The 16,981-nt window shown below is 63.9% G+C and overlaps 1 protein-coding gene across 1 annotated transcript; it reads left to right on the top strand.

Annotated features, from left to right (window-relative positions):
- The first annotated feature begins 1,087 nt into the window (after positions 1 to 1,087).
- On the top strand, positions 1,088 to 16,434 carry LOC103302557 (actin). Its single transcript, XM_054725334.1, has 10 exons — positions 1,088 to 1,126; positions 1,237 to 1,321; positions 3,921 to 4,063; positions 5,130 to 5,255; positions 5,780 to 5,890; positions 6,754 to 6,838; positions 7,039 to 7,200; positions 10,144 to 10,332; positions 14,469 to 14,650; positions 16,152 to 16,434. Exons 2-10 carry the CDS (start codon positions 1,246 to 1,248, stop codon positions 16,293 to 16,295), a joined length of 1,218 nt encoding a protein of 405 aa, XP_054581309.1. The 5' UTR covers positions 1,088 to 1,126; positions 1,237 to 1,245; the 3' UTR covers positions 16,296 to 16,434.
- The last annotated feature ends 547 nt before the right edge of the window (positions 16,435 to 16,981 follow it).

The raw sequence follows: 16,981 nt of genomic DNA, 5'->3' as shown, positions 1-16,981 counted from the left end.
CCCAGGGATAATCCTCTCGGTCTGCGACCCGTATGGACGTCTTTGCCCCGAATTAAGGTCTGGGCCCCGGGGACTGGTCTGGTCCCTCGCCTGGCCATCTAGGATATGCAGTAGTGGTCTAGGTTGCACATGGAGAACTAGTACCCTGATACAACACAGTGTTCAGTGTTGTTGCCTTGGACCCGGATGTAGGTCTGTGATCCTGGTGGAGATCTGGGTCCTGGGAGGGCAATTGGACCAGGGAGGGAGGACTGGGCCCCGGGAGGCGGTCTGGTCCCTCACCTGGACTCTGGGTTACGGAATAGTGGTCTGGGTTACAAATTGAGATCTAGTCCCCGAATAGAACACTGGATTTGGTGTTTGTGGCCTGGGACCCTGATGTAGGTCTGAGCCCCGAATAGAGGTCTGGGTTCTGGGAGGGTCGTTCTGTCCAGGGAGGGATGTCTGGCCCCGGGGGGCGGTCTGGTCCCTCACCTGGACTCTGGGTTACGGAATGGTGGTCTGGGTTACAGATGGAGAACTACAGCCCTGACAGAAGCCGGGATTCTGTGGAAGAATCCATAGAAAAACACGCTCAGGTGACGGTGAACAGCAAACACAGCCCAACAACCACCCAAGTTCGGTCTGAGTCGTCATTGCACAGCGACCTGGGGGGGGGGGGGTCCCCCAGCTGGGCCTGGTCCCGGGGTGACGGTCGGCATCCAGGCGGCATTCTGAAGGGTTTGTGGCCATGGCGTGGGGGGTCCCTGCTAGCGCCCCTCCTGCCCACACCTGGCGCACCCCGCTTTCCCTCCAGCGCGGGGCGCCCCGCCCCGCCCCCCAGGGGGCCGCTCCCTCTCCCGCCCCCGCCGGTCCCGGATGGACGCCTGGGCGCTTCTGCCCACGGTCTTAGCCCGCGGAGCCCGCTCCCCGGGGAGGCCGGGCGCTGGCGGGGCTGGGGTCCGGTGCCCCCGCGGGGAGCGGGCAGGGGGAGCGGGCGGGCGCCCCTGTTACAGCACACAGGCGATTGTTGGGTGGGGGCGGGGGGCGGGGGGCGGGGGGCCTGGGACTCGGGCGGGGCCGGCGCCTCTGGACAGAGTCCCGGGACTTCCGGCGGCGGCCTGCCCCGTGGCGGGCGGGGCGGCAGGTGCGGGGCGGCCGGGGCGGGCGGGGCGGTTCTCAGCGGCTCTGCTTCGGCCTCGGTGTGTCCAGGGTCTGGAAAGCTTCCAGAATCTTCCTTAAAGCACGTTTTCCCAGGAAGAGACCATGTCCTGGTGCCCGACCACCAAGTGCTTAGCGACCAGGAACTCCCCGCTGGCCCCGGCCATGGGCAGAGCTCACGGTGCGAGGGGGCGCGGCTGCCGGGGCGCGGGGATGGGGCGCGGGGCTGGGCAGGGGGCGCGGGGCTGGGGTGCGGGGCTGGGCAGGGGGCGCGGGGCGCGGGGATGGGCAGGGGGCGCGGGGCGCGGGGATGGGGTGCGGGGCGCGGGGATGGGGCGCGGGGCTGGGCGCGGGGATGGGCATGGGGCGCGGGGCGCGGGGCTGGGCAGGGGGCGCGGGGATGGGGCGCGGGGCTGGGGCGCGGGGATGGGGCGCGGGGATGGGGCGCGGGGCTGGGCGCGGGGATGGGCAGGGGGCGCGGGGCGCGGGGCTGGGCAGGGGCACAGGCTGTGCTGTATGAAGGTCCGGAGGGCGCCCCCCGCGGTCACAATGGCGTCGGTGTCAGCGGGACCTGGAGGGGAACCTGGGTCTTCCTCCACCTGAAAAGGAATGAAAATCGCTTCCAAAGCAAACACGGGTCAGGAGACAGCTTTGGTTACAGAGGATGGGTTCCTTCTTTGAGCAAAATTCCTTTTTAAAATGATTCCTAGACAGGTTAAAGCCAACTCAAATGTAACGGGGAGCTCCGCTGGCTGGCTCAGCGGTTGAGCGTTGACCTATGAACCAGGAGGTCAGGGTTCGGTTCCGGTCAGGGCACAGGCCCGGGGTGCAGGCTCGATCCCCAGTGTGGGGTGTGCAGGAGGCAGCCGATCAGTGATTCTCTCTCCTCGTTGGTGTTTCTCTCTCTCGCCCTCCCTTCCTCTCTGAGATAATACAAATGTATTAGACTGAGGCCCGGTGCATGAAATTCGTGAACTCAGGGGGTGGGGGTGGGGGGTCCCTCAGCCCAGCCTGTGCCCTCTCGCAGTCCGGGAGCCCTCGGGGGAGGTCTGACTGACGGCTTAGGCCGCCTCCCACCGGCAGTCAGACGTCCTTAGTGCTGCCGCGGAGGCAGGAGAGGCTCCCGCCACTGCCGCTGCACTCGCCAGCCGTGAGCCCGGCTTCTGGCTGAGCGGCGCTCCCCCTGTGGGAGTGCACTGACCACAGGGGGCAGCTCCTGCGTTGAGCGTCGCCCCTGGTGGTCAGTGTGTGTCATAGTGACCAGTTGTTCTGCCATTCGGTCAATTTGCATATTAGCCTTTTATTATCCTACTAGCGTTCCCGTTGCAGGAAAAATCCTGCAATAGGGTTTCCTGCTGCACTATACCCTGCCCCGCCTGCTCTCCTTCCTTCTCCCCCGGCCCCACCCCCGCTCCTCCCTTCTCCTCCCGCCCCCCCCCCCCCCCCCGGCTTGCTTGCTTCTCCGCAGCTTTGCTCCCTTCTGCAGCTCTTGGCTTCTTTCTACGCTGTCTTGATATGCAAATTAGCCACCATCTTGGTTGGGGTAATTTGCATGCTCGTCCTGATTGGCTGGTGGGTGTGGCTTGGCTGGTGGGCGTGGCTTGGGCATAGCGAAGGTGTGGTCAATTTGCATATTTGACTATTATTAGGTAGGATCTAATAAAAGAGAAATATGCAGATTGACCATCACTCCAACACACAATATGGCTTCCCCCATGTGGTCAAAGATCCTGCCCCCATGTGGACACAAGATGGCCACCACAAGATGGCCAGCAGGGGAGGGCAGTTGGAGGTGATCAACCCTGCAGGGGAGGGCAGTTAGGGGTGACCGGGCCGGCAGAGGAGGGAAGTTGGAGGCAAACAGGCTGGCAGGGGAGCAGTTAGGCATCAATCAGGCTGGCAGGGGAGTGGTTATGGGGTGATCAGGCTGGCAGAGGAGGAAAGTTGGGGGCAATCAGGCTGGCAGGGGAGTGATTAGGGGGTGATCAGGCTGGCAGGCAGAAGCAGTTAGGGGCAATCAGGAAGGCAGGCAGGCGAGCAGTTGGGAGCCAGCAGTCCTGGATTGTGAGAGGGATGTCCGATGGCTATCGGGATCGGGCCTAAACGGGCAGTCGGACATCCCTCAAGGGGTCCCAGATTGGAGAGGGTGCAGGCTGGGCTAAGGGACACCCCCCCCTCCGTGCACGAATTTCGTGTACCGGCCTCTAGAATAGGATAAATACATATGACTGGCAGCCGCAGGGGCAGGGCCATGGGCGGTCACAACCCTGTTCTCTGTGGTTTTGTCGTGTTTCCTGAACTTGCGCAGCCACGGAACGGAGACTGGAAGGGGGGAGGGGAGGGTCTGTGTCCAAGGGGCAGGCGGCCAGCGCCGGCCCGGGAGGCGGTACTGGAGGGGGGAGGGGGGCGGGCTGTGCCGGCCGGGCCTGCTGGGGCCTTCCCAGACCTGTCAGCGAGCAGGAGAGCGAGGGGCTGCTTCAGAGGAGCCCGGGGAGCAGGCCCCGGCCCGCCAGGAGCGGGGAGCGGGGGCAGACGTGTTAGCTCCGGAGCTCACCGTGGGCCTGGCCCTTGCCAGTGGCCCCCAGAAAGGTGCCCCTTCCCAGCCAATGGCCCTCGGCAGCCGGCGGGGGATCCGCCCCGCAGGCCCGGCCCCGGGGGTGGGGAGCCAGCCGCCCGGCCACGCGCAGCCGCCCGCGAGCTCAGAGCCCGAGGCCGCGCTGGCAGATCGGTGGCGGGTGGAGGCCTCACGGGGCACGGACGCCCGTCCCGTCTCCCCGCAGCCCTGTCGGGGCCCCAGGACGCCATGAGCGTGCCCCTCATCTGCGACTTCGGCTCCGGCTCCAGCAAGGTGGGCTTCGCGGGGGCAGAGGGGCCCCTGGCCGTCTTCCCCACCGTCCTCGGGAAGCTCCGCCACGACGACGACGTGAGTGACAGCAGGCGTCCTCGCTGGGCGCTGGGGGCTGGGTGCTGGGTGCTGGGCGCTGGGTACTGGGTGCTGGGGCTGGGCGCTGGGCACTGGGGGCTGGGTGCTGGGTGCTGGGCACTGGGGGCTGGGTGCTGGGTGCTGGGTGCTGGGCACTGGGTACTGGGTGCTGGGGCTGGGCGCTGGGCACTGGGTGCTGGGTGCTGGGTGCTGGGTGCTGGGTGCTGGGCACTGGGCGCTGGGTGCTGGGCGCTGGGCACTGGCCACTGGGGGCTGGGTGCTGGGTGCTGGGCACTGGGCTGGGTGCTGGGTGCTGGGTGCTGGGCACTGGGTACTGGGTGCTGGGGCTGGGTGCTGGGCACTGGGGGCTGGGCGCTGGGTGCTGGGCGCTGGGCACTGGCCACTGGGGGCTGGGTGCTGGGGCTGGGCGCTGGGTGCTGGGTGCTGGGCGCTGGGCACTGGCCACTGGGTGCTGGGTGCTGGGGCTGGGCGCTGGGTGCTGGGTGCTAGGGCTGGGCTGGGCACTGGGGGCTGGGAGCTGGGCCGTCCCTCCCGCGGAGCCCTCTGAGCAGGTGGGGCCGAGGGCAGCAGGGGCAGTGAGGGCGGAGGCGGGGGCCGGTCCCCATGCTCTCTGCTTCAGCAGGTCTGTGGCGTAGGTCACCCCTGACCCCCAGAGCCAGGGCCACGCTGGCAGCACAGGTCCCACAGGGACCCCTGGCACCCCCGGAGTGACCCCGAAGGCGGGTCTGCAAGAGGCTGGGTTCCTCCTCCTCAAAGGGCAGACGGCAGGCCCTCCCCCGCCGACGCCCCGAAGCGCATGTGGAAGCCGGTGCCTGCCCCCCACACGGCCCCTTCGCCCCTCCCCACTTCCTCGCGGTTCCCCCCAGACGTGGTCAGGACCCGCGTCCAAGCAGTGGCCCCGGCGGCCCCGCCCCTGGGGTCACTGGCTGACACCTCTCAGGGGCATTTTGAAATGGGGTGCAGGCTTGCGAGGCCACAGAGCCAGCCGTACAGCGGTCGCGCAGGCTGGCGCAGGTAGCCCTCCGACGCCGGTCCCGCCTTCCAGGACCTGGTGGGGCTGGACAAGAAGGTCTGGTTCATCGGCGACGAGGTTCAGAAGCAGCGAGAGAAACTCAACCTGGTGTACCCCATGTCGCGGGCCGAGGTCACCAACTGGGACCACATGGAGAAGGTGGGCTCCGCCCACGGCTCGGCGCCAGAGGGAGGTCCCGGGCACCCTGCTCCCTGGCGTCTCCGCTCCCGGCCCCGCCGCACCTGGGCCTCGGCCTCCAGCCTGCGGGCGGGCGGGGAGCCGCACCTGGGCCTCGGCCTCCAGCCTGCGGGCGGGCGGGGAGCCGTACCTCCTGTGGGCTTGGTTATGTGGCTGCAGGACACGAACAGACAGGCCCACGGACATCATGGTGCCCCCCGCCCCTCCCAGGAGGGAGCGCCTGCCGCCTGCAGACAGGAGACGGGCGCGTGAGGCCCAGCACCTGCCCGCCACCCGTGGGCGGTGGGTGGGGACTCTGCGGGTGCTCAGGTGACACCCCAATCCCGGGCTCCCCGTGGCCTCAGGGCCGGGACCGCCCTCCAGGGAGACCACGAGGCCCTCTGCCCGGGCGCGTGCTCCCCGTCCCGTCAGGGCCACGTCCACAGGAGGTGCCGGTCGGCCCGCAGGCGGGGCCTGCGCTCACGGCGCCCTCACTGTCCCCCCAGATCTGGCACCACTCCTTCTACCAGGTGCTCCGCGTGGCCCCGGAGCAGCACCCCATGCTGCTCACAGAGCCGCCCTCCAACTCCAAGGCCAGCAAGGAGAGGACGGCCCAGGTGAGGGGCCGGGGCGGGCTGGGCAGGAAGGCGGGGGGGGGGGGGCGCTGTGGGGGCTGCTGGTGCCCGCGTGCCAGTCACTCCCTCAGCTTCTCCCGTGAGGACTTGGATGCGCTGGTGAAGCAGCCGGGTCCCCGCCTGGCCCCGCACCCTGGCGCCCCCTCAGCAGTGTCTCCCTGTCCATCCGTCCGTCCTCCCCGTCCCTCCCGCCCCGTCCCTCCCGCCTGTGCACAGTCAGCACCTTCTCCTGACCACGCCCCTCGGGACTGAGCGTCTGGTGTGCAGTTAACACACGGCTGTCAGCTTTTTTAAAATCCTCAACCAAGGGTATGTTTTTATTGCTGTTAGAGAGGGAGGGAGAGAGAAGCATTGATGAGGGAGGAACACCCACAGGCTGCCTCCCGCAGACCAGGGAGCAAACCGCCACCTCGCACGCGCCCTGACCGGGAATCGAACCCACAGCCTCTGGGCGCGCAGGGCCAGGCTCCAACCCACGGAGCCGGCACCCGGGGCGCGGCTTTTGCTTTTGTCGTTACTGTCCTTAGGAAGCGAGTGAGTCGCCCCGAGTCTCCTGTGGGGCTTTGGGGGATGTTGGCCAGCGCCCCCCGCCCCCCAAGAGCAGCAGGGACAGCGGCTCTGCTGAGGCAGCGGCTCAGCATCGTCCTTCGCGATAAACCAGGAGAGGCCTCCGCGCCCCGCGGGGCACCCGGGAGGGTGTGAGCCCAGTTAGACTGGAAAACAGTCCCGGGCGGGCGGGGTGCCGAGGCCCTGCTCCTGACCCCCCGTCTGCATCTCTCCGGGGAGCCAGGGCAGAGAAGGTGGCCCGCCCCGGCCTGGCTGCAGCGCCGCCCGATCCCCCACAGGTCCTGTTCGAGACCTTCAGCGTGCCAGCCCTGTACATAGTCAACCAAGGGGTCCTGTCTCTCTTCTCCTCCGGCCTGACCTCGGGTGAGCGGCCCCGGGAGCCCCTGGAGCCCCCCCACCCCCGCCCTCCGCTGCCCACACCTCCCTGCAAATCGTGCAAGAAAAGAATACGTGCCCCCAGCCCTTTCCCAGCCTCCGCCCCTCGCCATCTCTTCCCACCGACCTGATGGTTGGAGAGGGGTGCCGCGCCCCCACATGGCGATGCCGTGTGCTCTCTTGCGTAGGAACCACCATCGAATGTGGAGAAGGAATGACACACTTCGTGCCCATCATTGAGGGCTGTCCGCTGCACCTGTCCACCATGCAGATGGACGTGGCGGGCCAGGACATAACCCTGTACCTCATGCAGCTGCTGTCCAGAAGGGGGAACTCGCTGCTCGGCACAGGTAGGGAGCGGATGGCGGGCCGATACCCCAGCCCCCGCGGTGACACCCTTTGTGGCTCGTTCAGCCCTCAGCCCGCGGTTCTGAAGCGAAGGCTGCTTACCCATCATCCGAGTTCCAGAAACAACCATCTCTGTCCAGGGACAGCTGGCTGATCGACGATGACAGTCATGGTGGAGATGATGATGGTGGTGATGGTGAAGGTGATGGTGGTGGTGATGGTGGTGATGATGGTGAAGGTGATGGTGGTGATGATGATGGTGATGTGATGGTGATGATGGTGATGATGATGGTGAAGGTGATGGTGGTGATGATGATGGTGATGGTGGTGATGATGGTGATGATGATGGTGAAGGTGATGGTGATGGTGATGGTGGTGATGATGGTGATGATGATGGTGATGATGGTGGTGATGATGGTGAAGGTGATGATGGTGATGATGATGGTGATGATGGTCGTGATGATGGTGATGGTGATGGTGGTGATGCTGGTGGTGATGATGGTGAAGGTGATGATGGTGATGATGGTGATGATGGTGGTGATGGTGGTGATGATGGTGATGATGGTGATGGTGGTGATGATGGTGGTGATGATGGTGATAATGGTGATGATGGTGATGGTGGTGATGATGGTGGTGATGATGATGGTGGTGAAGGTGGTGATGATGGTGGTGATGATGGGGTGATGATGGTGATGATGGTGATGATGGTGGTGATGGTGATGGTGGTGATGATGGTGATGATGGTGGTGATGATGGTGATGGTGGTGGTGATGGTGGTGATGGTGATGGTGGTGATGATGGTGGTGATGGTGGTGATCATGATGTGATGATGGTGATGATGATGGTGGTGATGGTGGTGGTGATGGTGGTGATGATGATGGTGGTGATGGTGGTGATAATGGTGGTGATGGTGGTGATCATGATGTGATGATGGTGGTGATAATGGTGGTGATGATGGGGTGATGATGGTGATGGTGATGGTGATGGTGGTGATGATGGTGGTGATGGAGGTGATGATGGTGGTGATGATGATAATGATGGTGATGATGGTGGTGATGTGATGATGATGGCGATGATGGTGGTGATGATGGGGTGATGATGGTGATGGTGGTGATGGTGTGGTGGTGATGGTGGTGATGGTGATGATGGTGGTGATGATGATGGTGATGATGGTGATGATGGTGATGATGGTGGTGATGGTGATGGTGGTGGTGATGATGATGGTGATGGTGATAGTGGTGATGATGGTGGTGATGGTGGAGATAATGATGGTGGTGATGGTGGTGATGATGATGATGGTGATGATGGTGGTGATGATGATGATAATGGTGGTGATGATGATGATGATAGTGGTGATGATGGTGGTGATGGTGGTGATGGTGATGATGGTGATGATGATGGTGATGATGGTGATGATGATGACAGTGATGGTGGTGATGATGGTGATGATGGTGATGATGGTGATGATGATGATGATGGTGGTGATGATGGTGATGATGATGATGATAATGGTGATGATGGTGGTGATGATGATGATTTTGGTGGTGATGATGGTGGTGATGATGTGATGGTGATGATGGTGATGATGATGGTGATGATGGTGATGATGGTGGTGATGATGATGATAATGGTGGTGATGATGATGGTGATGTGATGATAACGGTGGTGATGATGGTGGTGATGATGGTGATTTTGGTGGTGATGATGATGGTGATGTGATGATGATAATGGTGCTGACCCTTATGATGATTTAAGGGTTACAGAGTACTTGTCCTGTGCAGGTACTGGGTTGAGTGAGCGTCTTACATACATTCTCGCATTGCTCATGCCACAAGGGGGAACAATGATCTCTATTGCAGAGGAAGAGGCTTAAGAGGGTTGAGTGACTTCCACATCCTTGGACTAGGGCCAAGGATCGAGCCTGCAACTGAGGTACATGCCCTGGAACAGAATCGAACCCAGGACCCTTCAGTCCATGGGCCAAAGCTCTATCCACTGAGCCCAATCAACTAGGGCTTTTACCTTTTTAAAAAATACATATTTTTTGCCCAAGCTGGTTTGTCTCCGTGAATAGAGCGTGGGCCTGCAGACTGAAGGGTCTCGGGTTCGATTCTGGTTAAGGGCACATGGCCGGTTGCAGGCTCGATCCCCAGTAGGGGATGTGCAGGAGGAAACCTATCAATGATTCTCCCTCATCATTGATGTTTCTATCTCTCTTCCCCTCTCCTTTCCTTTCTGAAATAAATATACATACATATACATACACACACACATTGCCCTAGCCAGTTTGGCTCAGGGGATAGAGCATAGGCCTGTGGGCCAAAGGGTCCTGGGTTCGATTCCTGTCAAGGGCATGTACCATGGTTGCAGGTTCCTCCCCAGCCCGGGCCCTGGCTGGGGCTCGTGCAGGAGGCAACCCATCGATGTGTTTCTTTCACATTGAAATTTCTGTCTTTCCCTCTCTCCTCCACTCTCTCTAAAAGATCAATGGGAAAATGTCCTCAGGTGAGGGTTAACCCTCAAAAAGTTTTCTTTAAAAAAAGCATGTTATATACATGTATACTGACGTCAGAGAGGAAGGGAGAGGGGGAGAGAGAAACATCAATGATGAGAGGGAATCATCGGCTGCCTCCTGCACGCCCCACACTGGGGCTTCAGCCCACAACCCCGGGCCTGTGCCCTGACTGGGAATGGAACCATGACCTCCTGGTTCATAGGTCGATGCTCAGCCCCTGAGCCACGCCGGCCGGGCATGTGTGCAGCCTCGTCCAGGCATCACTATTCTGCTTTCTAGTCCACGAACCCAGGCCCCAGCACGCATCCACCAAGAGGGGCTGGGATCCGAGACCAAAGTAGAAATAGCGTCCCTGCCGCGGGGAGCGAGCCGAGTTGGTGAGCCGCCTCACCTTCTTCCCTCCTCCCGCGGGGCTCTCCCTCCTCCCCAGGCGACCGGGAGTACATCCGGGACATGAAAGAGAAATGCTGCTACGTGGCTTTGGACTTTGACAAGGAGAAGGCGGCAGCCCTCTCGGTGGCCCTGGTGCAGAAGCACCAGCTGCCCGACGGCCGGGAGATCGAGTTCGGGCCGGAGCAGTTCCTCTGCATGGAGGCGCTTTTCCAGCCGGATTTCATAGGTGAGCCAGGGGAGGGCCCAGCTGAGCGACGGGCGACGTGGACGGGCGGACGTGGTCAGGTGGGCATGGACAGGCAGACATGGACCAGGGGACATGGACAGGCGGACACGGACATGTGGACGTGGACAGGCGGACATGGACACGTGGACATGGACAGGTGGACACAGATAGGCAGACATGGACCGGTGGACACAGACGGGTGGACACGGACAGGCGGACACGACAGGCGGACACGGACAGGCGGACACGTGGACAGGTGGACAGGCGGACAGGGACAGGTGGACACGGACACGTGGACAGGCGGACAGGGACTGGTGGACACAGACAGTGGACGTGGACAGGTGGATGTGGACAGGTGGATGTGGACAGGTGGATGTGGACAGGCGGACAGGGACAGGTGAACACGGACATGCAGACGCCGTGCCGGAGAAGGAGCTGGGGCAGCTGGAGAGGGTTGTGCTTTGAGTAACAAGTAATAGCGAGTTTAGGCCCCATTTTAAAAGTGCCTCTGGAGCCAGCTGTCACTTATTAGGCACCTACTGTGTGCCCGCCACTTTGCTGACGGTTTTATGTGGGTTGTGGGTTGTGTCCTGTAACCCACCCCCGTACCCCGCTCAGCAGCCGAGGACCCCACGGTGCAGTTGGATTGGTCAGGTGTGAGACCCCACGGTGCAGTTGGATTGGTCAGGTGTGGTTGCGCCCGCAGTTGGATTGGTCGGGTGTGGTTGCGCCCGCGGTTGGATTGGTCGGGTGTGGTTGCGCCCGCAGTTGGATTGGTCAGGTGTGAGACCCCACGGTGCAGTTGGATTGGTCAGGTGTGGTTGCGCCCGCAGTTGGATTGGTCGGGTGTGGTTGCGCCCGCAGTTGGATTGGTCAGGTGTGAGACCCCACGGTGCAGTTGGATTGGTCAGGTGTGGTTGCGCCCGCAGTTGGATTGGTCGGGTGTGGTTGCGCCCACGGTTGGATTGGTCGGGTGTGGTTGCGCCCGCGGTTGGATTGGTCGGGTGTGGTTGCGCCCGCAGTTGGATTGGTCGGGTGTGGTTGCGCCCGCAGTTGGATTGGTCGGGTGTGGTTGCGCCCGCAGTTGGATTGGTCGGGTGTGGTTGCGCCCACGGTTGGATTGGTCGGGTGTGGTTGCGCCCACGGTGCAGTGGGATTGGTCGGGTGTGGTTGCGCCCGCAGTTGGATTGGTCGGGTGTGGTTGCGCCCGCAGTTGGATTGGTCGGGTGTGGTTGCGCCCGCAGTTGGATTGGTCGGGTGTGGTTGCGCCCGCAGTTGGATTGGTCGGGTGTGGTTGCGCCCACGGTGCAGTTCGATTGGTCGGGTGTGGTTGCGCCCGCAGTTGGATTGGTCGGGTGTGGTTGCGCCCGCAGTTGGATTGGTCGGGTGTGGTTGCGCCCGCAGTTGGATTGGTCGGGTGTGGTTGCGCCCGCAGTGGGATTGGTCGGGTGTGGTTGCGCCCGCAGTTGGATTGGTCGGGTGTGGTTGCGCCCGCAGTTGGATTGGTCGGGTGTGGTTGCACCCACGGTGCAGTTGGATTGGTCAGGTGTGGTTGCGCCCGCAGTGGGATTGGTCGGGTGTGGTTGCTCCCGCAGTTGGATTGGTCAGGTGTGGTTGCGCCCACAGTTGGATTGGTCGGGTGTGGTTGCGCCCGCAGTTGGATTGGTCAGGTGTGGTTGCGCCCGCAGTTGGATTGGTCGGGTGTGGTTGCGCCCGCAGTTGGATTGGTCGGGTGTGGTTGCGCCCGCAGTTGGATTGGTCGGGTGTGGTTGCGCCCGCAGTTGGATTGGTCGGGTGTGGTTGCGCCCGCAGTTGGATTGGTCGGGTGTGGTTGCGCCCGCAGTTGGATTGGTCGGGTGTGGTTGCGCCCGCAGTTGGATTGGTCGGGTGTGGTTGCGCCCGCAGTTGGATTGGTCAGGTGTGGTTGCGCCCGCAGTTGGATTGGTCAGGTGTGGTTGCGCCCACGGTGCAGTTGGATTGGTCGGGTGTGGTTGCGCCCGCAGTTGGATTGGTCGGGTGTGGTTGCGCCCACAGTTGGATTGGTCGGGTGTGGTTGCGCCCGCAGTTGGATTGGTCAGGTGTGGTTGCGCCCGCAGTTGGATTGGTCGGGTGTGGTTGCGCCCGCGGTTGGATTGGTCGGGTGTGGTTGCGCCCGCAGTTGGATTGGTCGGGTGTGGTTGCGCCCGCAGTTGGATTGGTCAGGTGTGGTTGCGCCCGCAGTTGGATTGGTCGGGTGTGGTTGCGCCCGCAGTTGGATTGGTCGGGTGTGGTTGCGCCCGCAGTTGGATTGGTCGGGTGTGGTTGCGCCCGCAGTTGGATTGGTCGGGTGTGGTTGCGCCCGCAGTTGGATTGGTCGGGTGTGGTTGCGCCCGCAGTTGGATTGGTCGGGTGTGGTTGCGCCCGCAGTTGGATTGGTCGGGTGTGGTTGCGCCCGCAGTTGGATTGGTCGGGTGTGGTTGCGCCCGCAGTTGGATTGGTCGGGTGTGGTTGCGCCCACGGTGCAGTTGGATTGGTCGGGTGTGGTTGCGCCCGCAGTTGGATTGGTCGGGTGTGGTTGCGCCCGCAGTTGGATTGGTCGGGTGTGGTTGCGCCCGCAGTTGGATTGGTCGGGTGTGGTTGCGCCCGCAGTTGGATTGGTCGGGTGTGGTTGCGCCCGCAGTTGGATTGGTCGGGTGTGGTTGCGCCCGCAGTTGGATTGGTCAGGTGTGGTTGCGCCCGCAGTTGGATTGGTCGGGTGTGGTTGCGCCCGCAGTTGGATTGGTCGGGTGTGGTTGCGCCCGCAGTTGGATTGGTCGGGTGTGGTTGCGCCCACAGTTCGATTGGTCGGGTGTGGTTGCGCCCGCAGTTGGATTGGTCGGGTGTGGTTGCGCCCGCAGTTGGATTGGTCGGGTGTGGTTGCGCCCACAGTTCGATTGGTCGGGTGTGGTTGCGCCCGCAGTGGGATTGGTCAGTGTGGTTGCGCCCGCAGTGGGATTGGTCGGGTGTGGTTGCGCCCGCAGTGGGATTGGTCGGGTGTGGTTGCGCCCGCAGTTGGATTGGTCGGGTGTGGTTGCGCCCGCAGTGGGATTGGTCAGGTGTGGTTGCGCCCGCAGTTGGATTGGTCGGGTGTGGTTGCGCCCGCTGTTGGATTGGTCGGGTGTGGTTGCGCCCGCGGTTGGATTGGTCGGGTGTGGTTGCGCCCGCAGTTGGATTGGTCAGGTGTGGTTGCGCCCGCAGTTGGATTGGTCGGGTGTGGTTGCGCCCGCAGTTGGATTGGTCGGGTGTGGTTGCGCCCGCAGTTGGATTGGTCAGTGTGGTTGCGCCCGCAGTTGGATTGGTCGGGTGTGGTTGCGCCCGCAGTTGGATTGGTCAGTGTGGTTGCGCCCACAGTTGGATTGGTCGGGTGTGGTTGCGCCCGCAGTTGGATTGGTCGGGTGTGGTTGCGCCCGCAGTTGGATTGGTCAGTGTGGTTGCGCCCACAGTTGGATTGGTCAGTGTGGTTGCGCCCACAGTTGGATTGGTCGGGTGTGGTTGCGCCCGCAGTTGGATTGGTCAGTGTGGTTGCGCCCACAGTTGGATTGGTCGGGTGTGGTTGCGCCCGCAGTTGGATTGGTCAGTGTGGTTGCGCCCGCAGTTGGATTGGTCGGGTGTGGTTGCGCCCGCAGTTGGATTGGTCAGTGTGGTTGCGCCCACAGTTGGATTGGTCGGGTGTGGTTGCGCCCGCAGTTGGATTGGTCGGGTGTGGTTGCGCCCGCAGTTGGATTGGTCAGTGTGGTTGCGCCCACAGTTGGATTGGTCAGTGTGGTTGCGCCCACAGTTGGATTGGTCGGGTGTGGTTGCGCCCGCAGTTGGATTGGTCAGTGTGGTTGCGCCCACGGTTGGATTGGTCGGGTGTGGTTGCGCCCACAGTTGGATTGGTCGGGTGTGGTTGCGCCCGCAGTTGGATTGGTCGGGTGTGGTTGCGCCCGCAGTGGGATTGGTCGGGTGTGGTTGCGCCCACAGTTGGATTGGTCAGGTGTGGTTGCGCCCGCAGTTGGATTGGTCGGGTGTGGTTGCGCCCGCAGTTGGATTGGTCGGGTGTGGTTGCGCCCGCAGTTGGATTGGTCGGGTGTGGTTGCGCCCGCAGTTGGATTGGTCGGGTGTGGTTGCGCCCGCAGGGAGGAGCAGCCTTGGCGCCCACATGATCGCCCTCCGCAGCATCAGCTCCTGCAGCCCCGACCTCCACAGACCCCTCTTCCGGAACGTCCTGCTGTCCGGAGGCACCGGCTCCTCCCCCAGCCTGAGGGCCCGGATGCAGAGGGAGCTGTCCGCCCTGGTGTCCCCTACAACCAACGTGAAGGTAGGTCCTCCCGCCGCCCGCCGCGGGGCTTCCCCGGGCGTGGGGCAGGCATTTCCGGAGCCTCTGAGGTGCCAGGTGCTTGCCCGGCGCGTGGGGCACAGCGCACGGGGGGCGCCCCTGAGCTCACCTTCCAGTGGGGGACAGATGGACAGAGCAAGTCCACGTGCCCTGACCCCTGACCCCTGACGTCAGCGTCACAGGGCCACACGCAGCTGAGGACGGAGGGGTGGGGGCTCCTGGGAGGTGCCGGTGAGAAATGCCTGCAGGAGAGGGGAGCCGTGGGGGTGGCGGGAACCACACGGGGCAGAGGGAACCGCGCCTGCGGCGGCCCAGAGGCTGCTGTCTGGAGGGCGCTGGGAGGGGCTGGCGGGCTGAGAGCTCGGGAGGCAGAGGAGCTCAGAAAAGCCAGGGAAGGCGCCCCCCCCCCCCCGCCTCCCCCCAGAGACCGTGGGACCCTGCTGAGCAGAGCAATGCCAGACCCAGCAGAGCCCCACCCAGCGGGCCCCACCCAGCGGGGCCCCACCCAGCGGGCCCCACCCAGCAGGCCCCACCCAGCGGGCCCCACCCAGCAGCCCCACCCAGCAGAGCCCCACCCAGCAGGCCCCACCCAGCAGGCCCCACCCAGCGGGCCCCACCCAGCAGAGCCCCACCCAGCGGGCCCCACCCAGCAGAGCCCCACCCAGCGGGCCCACCCAGCAGAGCCCCACCCAGCGGGGCCCCACCCAGCGGGGCCCCACCCAGCAGAGCCCCACCCAGCGGGCCCCACCCAGCAGAGCCCCACCCAGCAGAGCCCCACCCAGCGGGCCCCACCCAGCAGGCCCCACCCAGCAGCCCCACCCAGCAGGCCCCACCCAGCAGAGCCCCACCCAGCGGGCCCCACCCAGCGGGCCCCACCCAGCGGGCCCCACCCAGCAGGCCCCACCCAGCAGGTGCCGGACAGGAGGCAGGCTGTGGATGCTGGTGGCAGCGATGCTGTGATTCGGGAGAGGGGTGCTGGTGGCTCAGAGCAGGCGGGGGTTGGGGAGAGTGAGGGTGGGGTGAGCCCGGCGCCAGGCGCTCGTCGAAGGCCACGGCCAGGTTGCAGGGAGGCAGCGAGGGGCAGGGGGACGTGGACTGTTCAACATCTGAATGGGGGGGGCGCAGGGGGAAGAAGTCCATTCAGGAATTGGTATTTTGTGCCCCCAATTTATTTTATTTTATTTTAAATATATTTGTATTGATGTCAGAGAGGAAGGGAGAGGGGGAGAGAGAGAAACATGAATGTGAGAGGGAATCATGGACCGGCCGCCTCCTGCACGCCCCACACCGGGGATGGAGCCCCAACCCGGGCCTGTGCCCCGACCAGGAATCGAACCGTGACCTCCTGGTTTGTAGGTCGACGCTCAACCGTTGAGCCCGCCGGCAGGGCTTGCGCCCCCAATTTAGAGTAGGATTGATTCTGGTTTCTCCCGCTCTCTGGCCTCTGACCCCGCCCCCCGCCCTCCCCTCTCTGCCCCCCCAGGTGTCCACCTGCCCCTGCTCCGTGTACAGCGCCTGGGTGGGCGGCTCCGTGCTGTGCTCGCTCTCCACCTTCAAGGACATGTGGGTCACCAGCGACGACTACAACGAGAAGGGTCCCTCCGCCGTGAGCAAGAGGTCCTTCTGACGGCGGCTCCGGGACCCACCGCTCGTCCCGGCGCCCACGCCCGGCTGAGCCTCGGCGAGGCCGAATCCACGCAGCGCGGAGCCGCTCCACACGGCTGCCTTCCCACCCCGACGTCAATAAAGGGGCAGGAAGGGACGGACACGGTCTGGGCGAGGCCGGCAGGTCCGGGTGCTCACAGGGCACTCCCCGCATCCCGCGCTCTCACGGCCTGTTCTCCCCGCGTCCTGCCGCAGCTCCGGCCCCAGGCTCCCTGCGTCCACCCCGCGGCCAGAGCGGGTGACAGACGCCAGTGTGACCAGGGCGGCCTCGGCTGGCAGCCTCTGTGCACCGCGGGGAGTCCCCCCCGCCCCCCGCACGCCCAGCGGGAGTGGCTGTTTTCAAACACAGAACAGGTTGGCAAGGACGTGGGGCAGTGAGCCCGTGCCCTGCTGGTGGGAATGCGAGTCGGGCAGCCGCCGTGGGGAACCGTGTGGGGTGGCTCAGGCTTATAGGGAATTGCCACATGACCCCGCAATCCTGCTTCTGGGAACCCCCCCAAAGTGGAAGGGGGACTGGAACCGACACCTGCACCCGAGTTCATGGCAGCGTCACTCAGGACAGCCGGAGGCGGGAGTGCCCACGTGTGGGAGGACGGACGGAGAGGCCAACGCCACCCGCCTCCCCCGCCTCCAGGCGCTCCCAGCCTC

The sequence above is a fragment of the Eptesicus fuscus genome, chromosome 13, assembly GCF_027574615.1.
Source record: "Eptesicus fuscus isolate TK198812 chromosome 13, DD_ASM_mEF_20220401, whole genome shotgun sequence".
NCBI classification, from domain to species: Eukaryota; Metazoa; Chordata; class Mammalia; order Chiroptera; family Vespertilionidae; genus Eptesicus; species Eptesicus fuscus.
Note: the sequence above shows the minus strand (reverse complement) of the source record. Positions and strands in the feature narration are given on the sequence as shown.

Coding starts and splice junctions, on each gene's coding strand:
- LOC103302557 (XM_054725334.1), top strand. CDS start 1,246: ATGTCCTGGTGCCCGACCACCAAGTGCTTAGCGACCAGGAACTCCCCG. Junction 7,201..10,143: donor GAACTCGCTGCTCGGCACAG/GTAGGGAGCGGA, acceptor CCTCCTCCCCAG/GCGACCGGGAGTACATCCGG. Junction 14,651..16,151: donor CCCCTACAACCAACGTGAAG/GTAGGTCCTCCC, acceptor CTGCCCCCCCAG/GTGTCCACCTGCCCCTGCTC.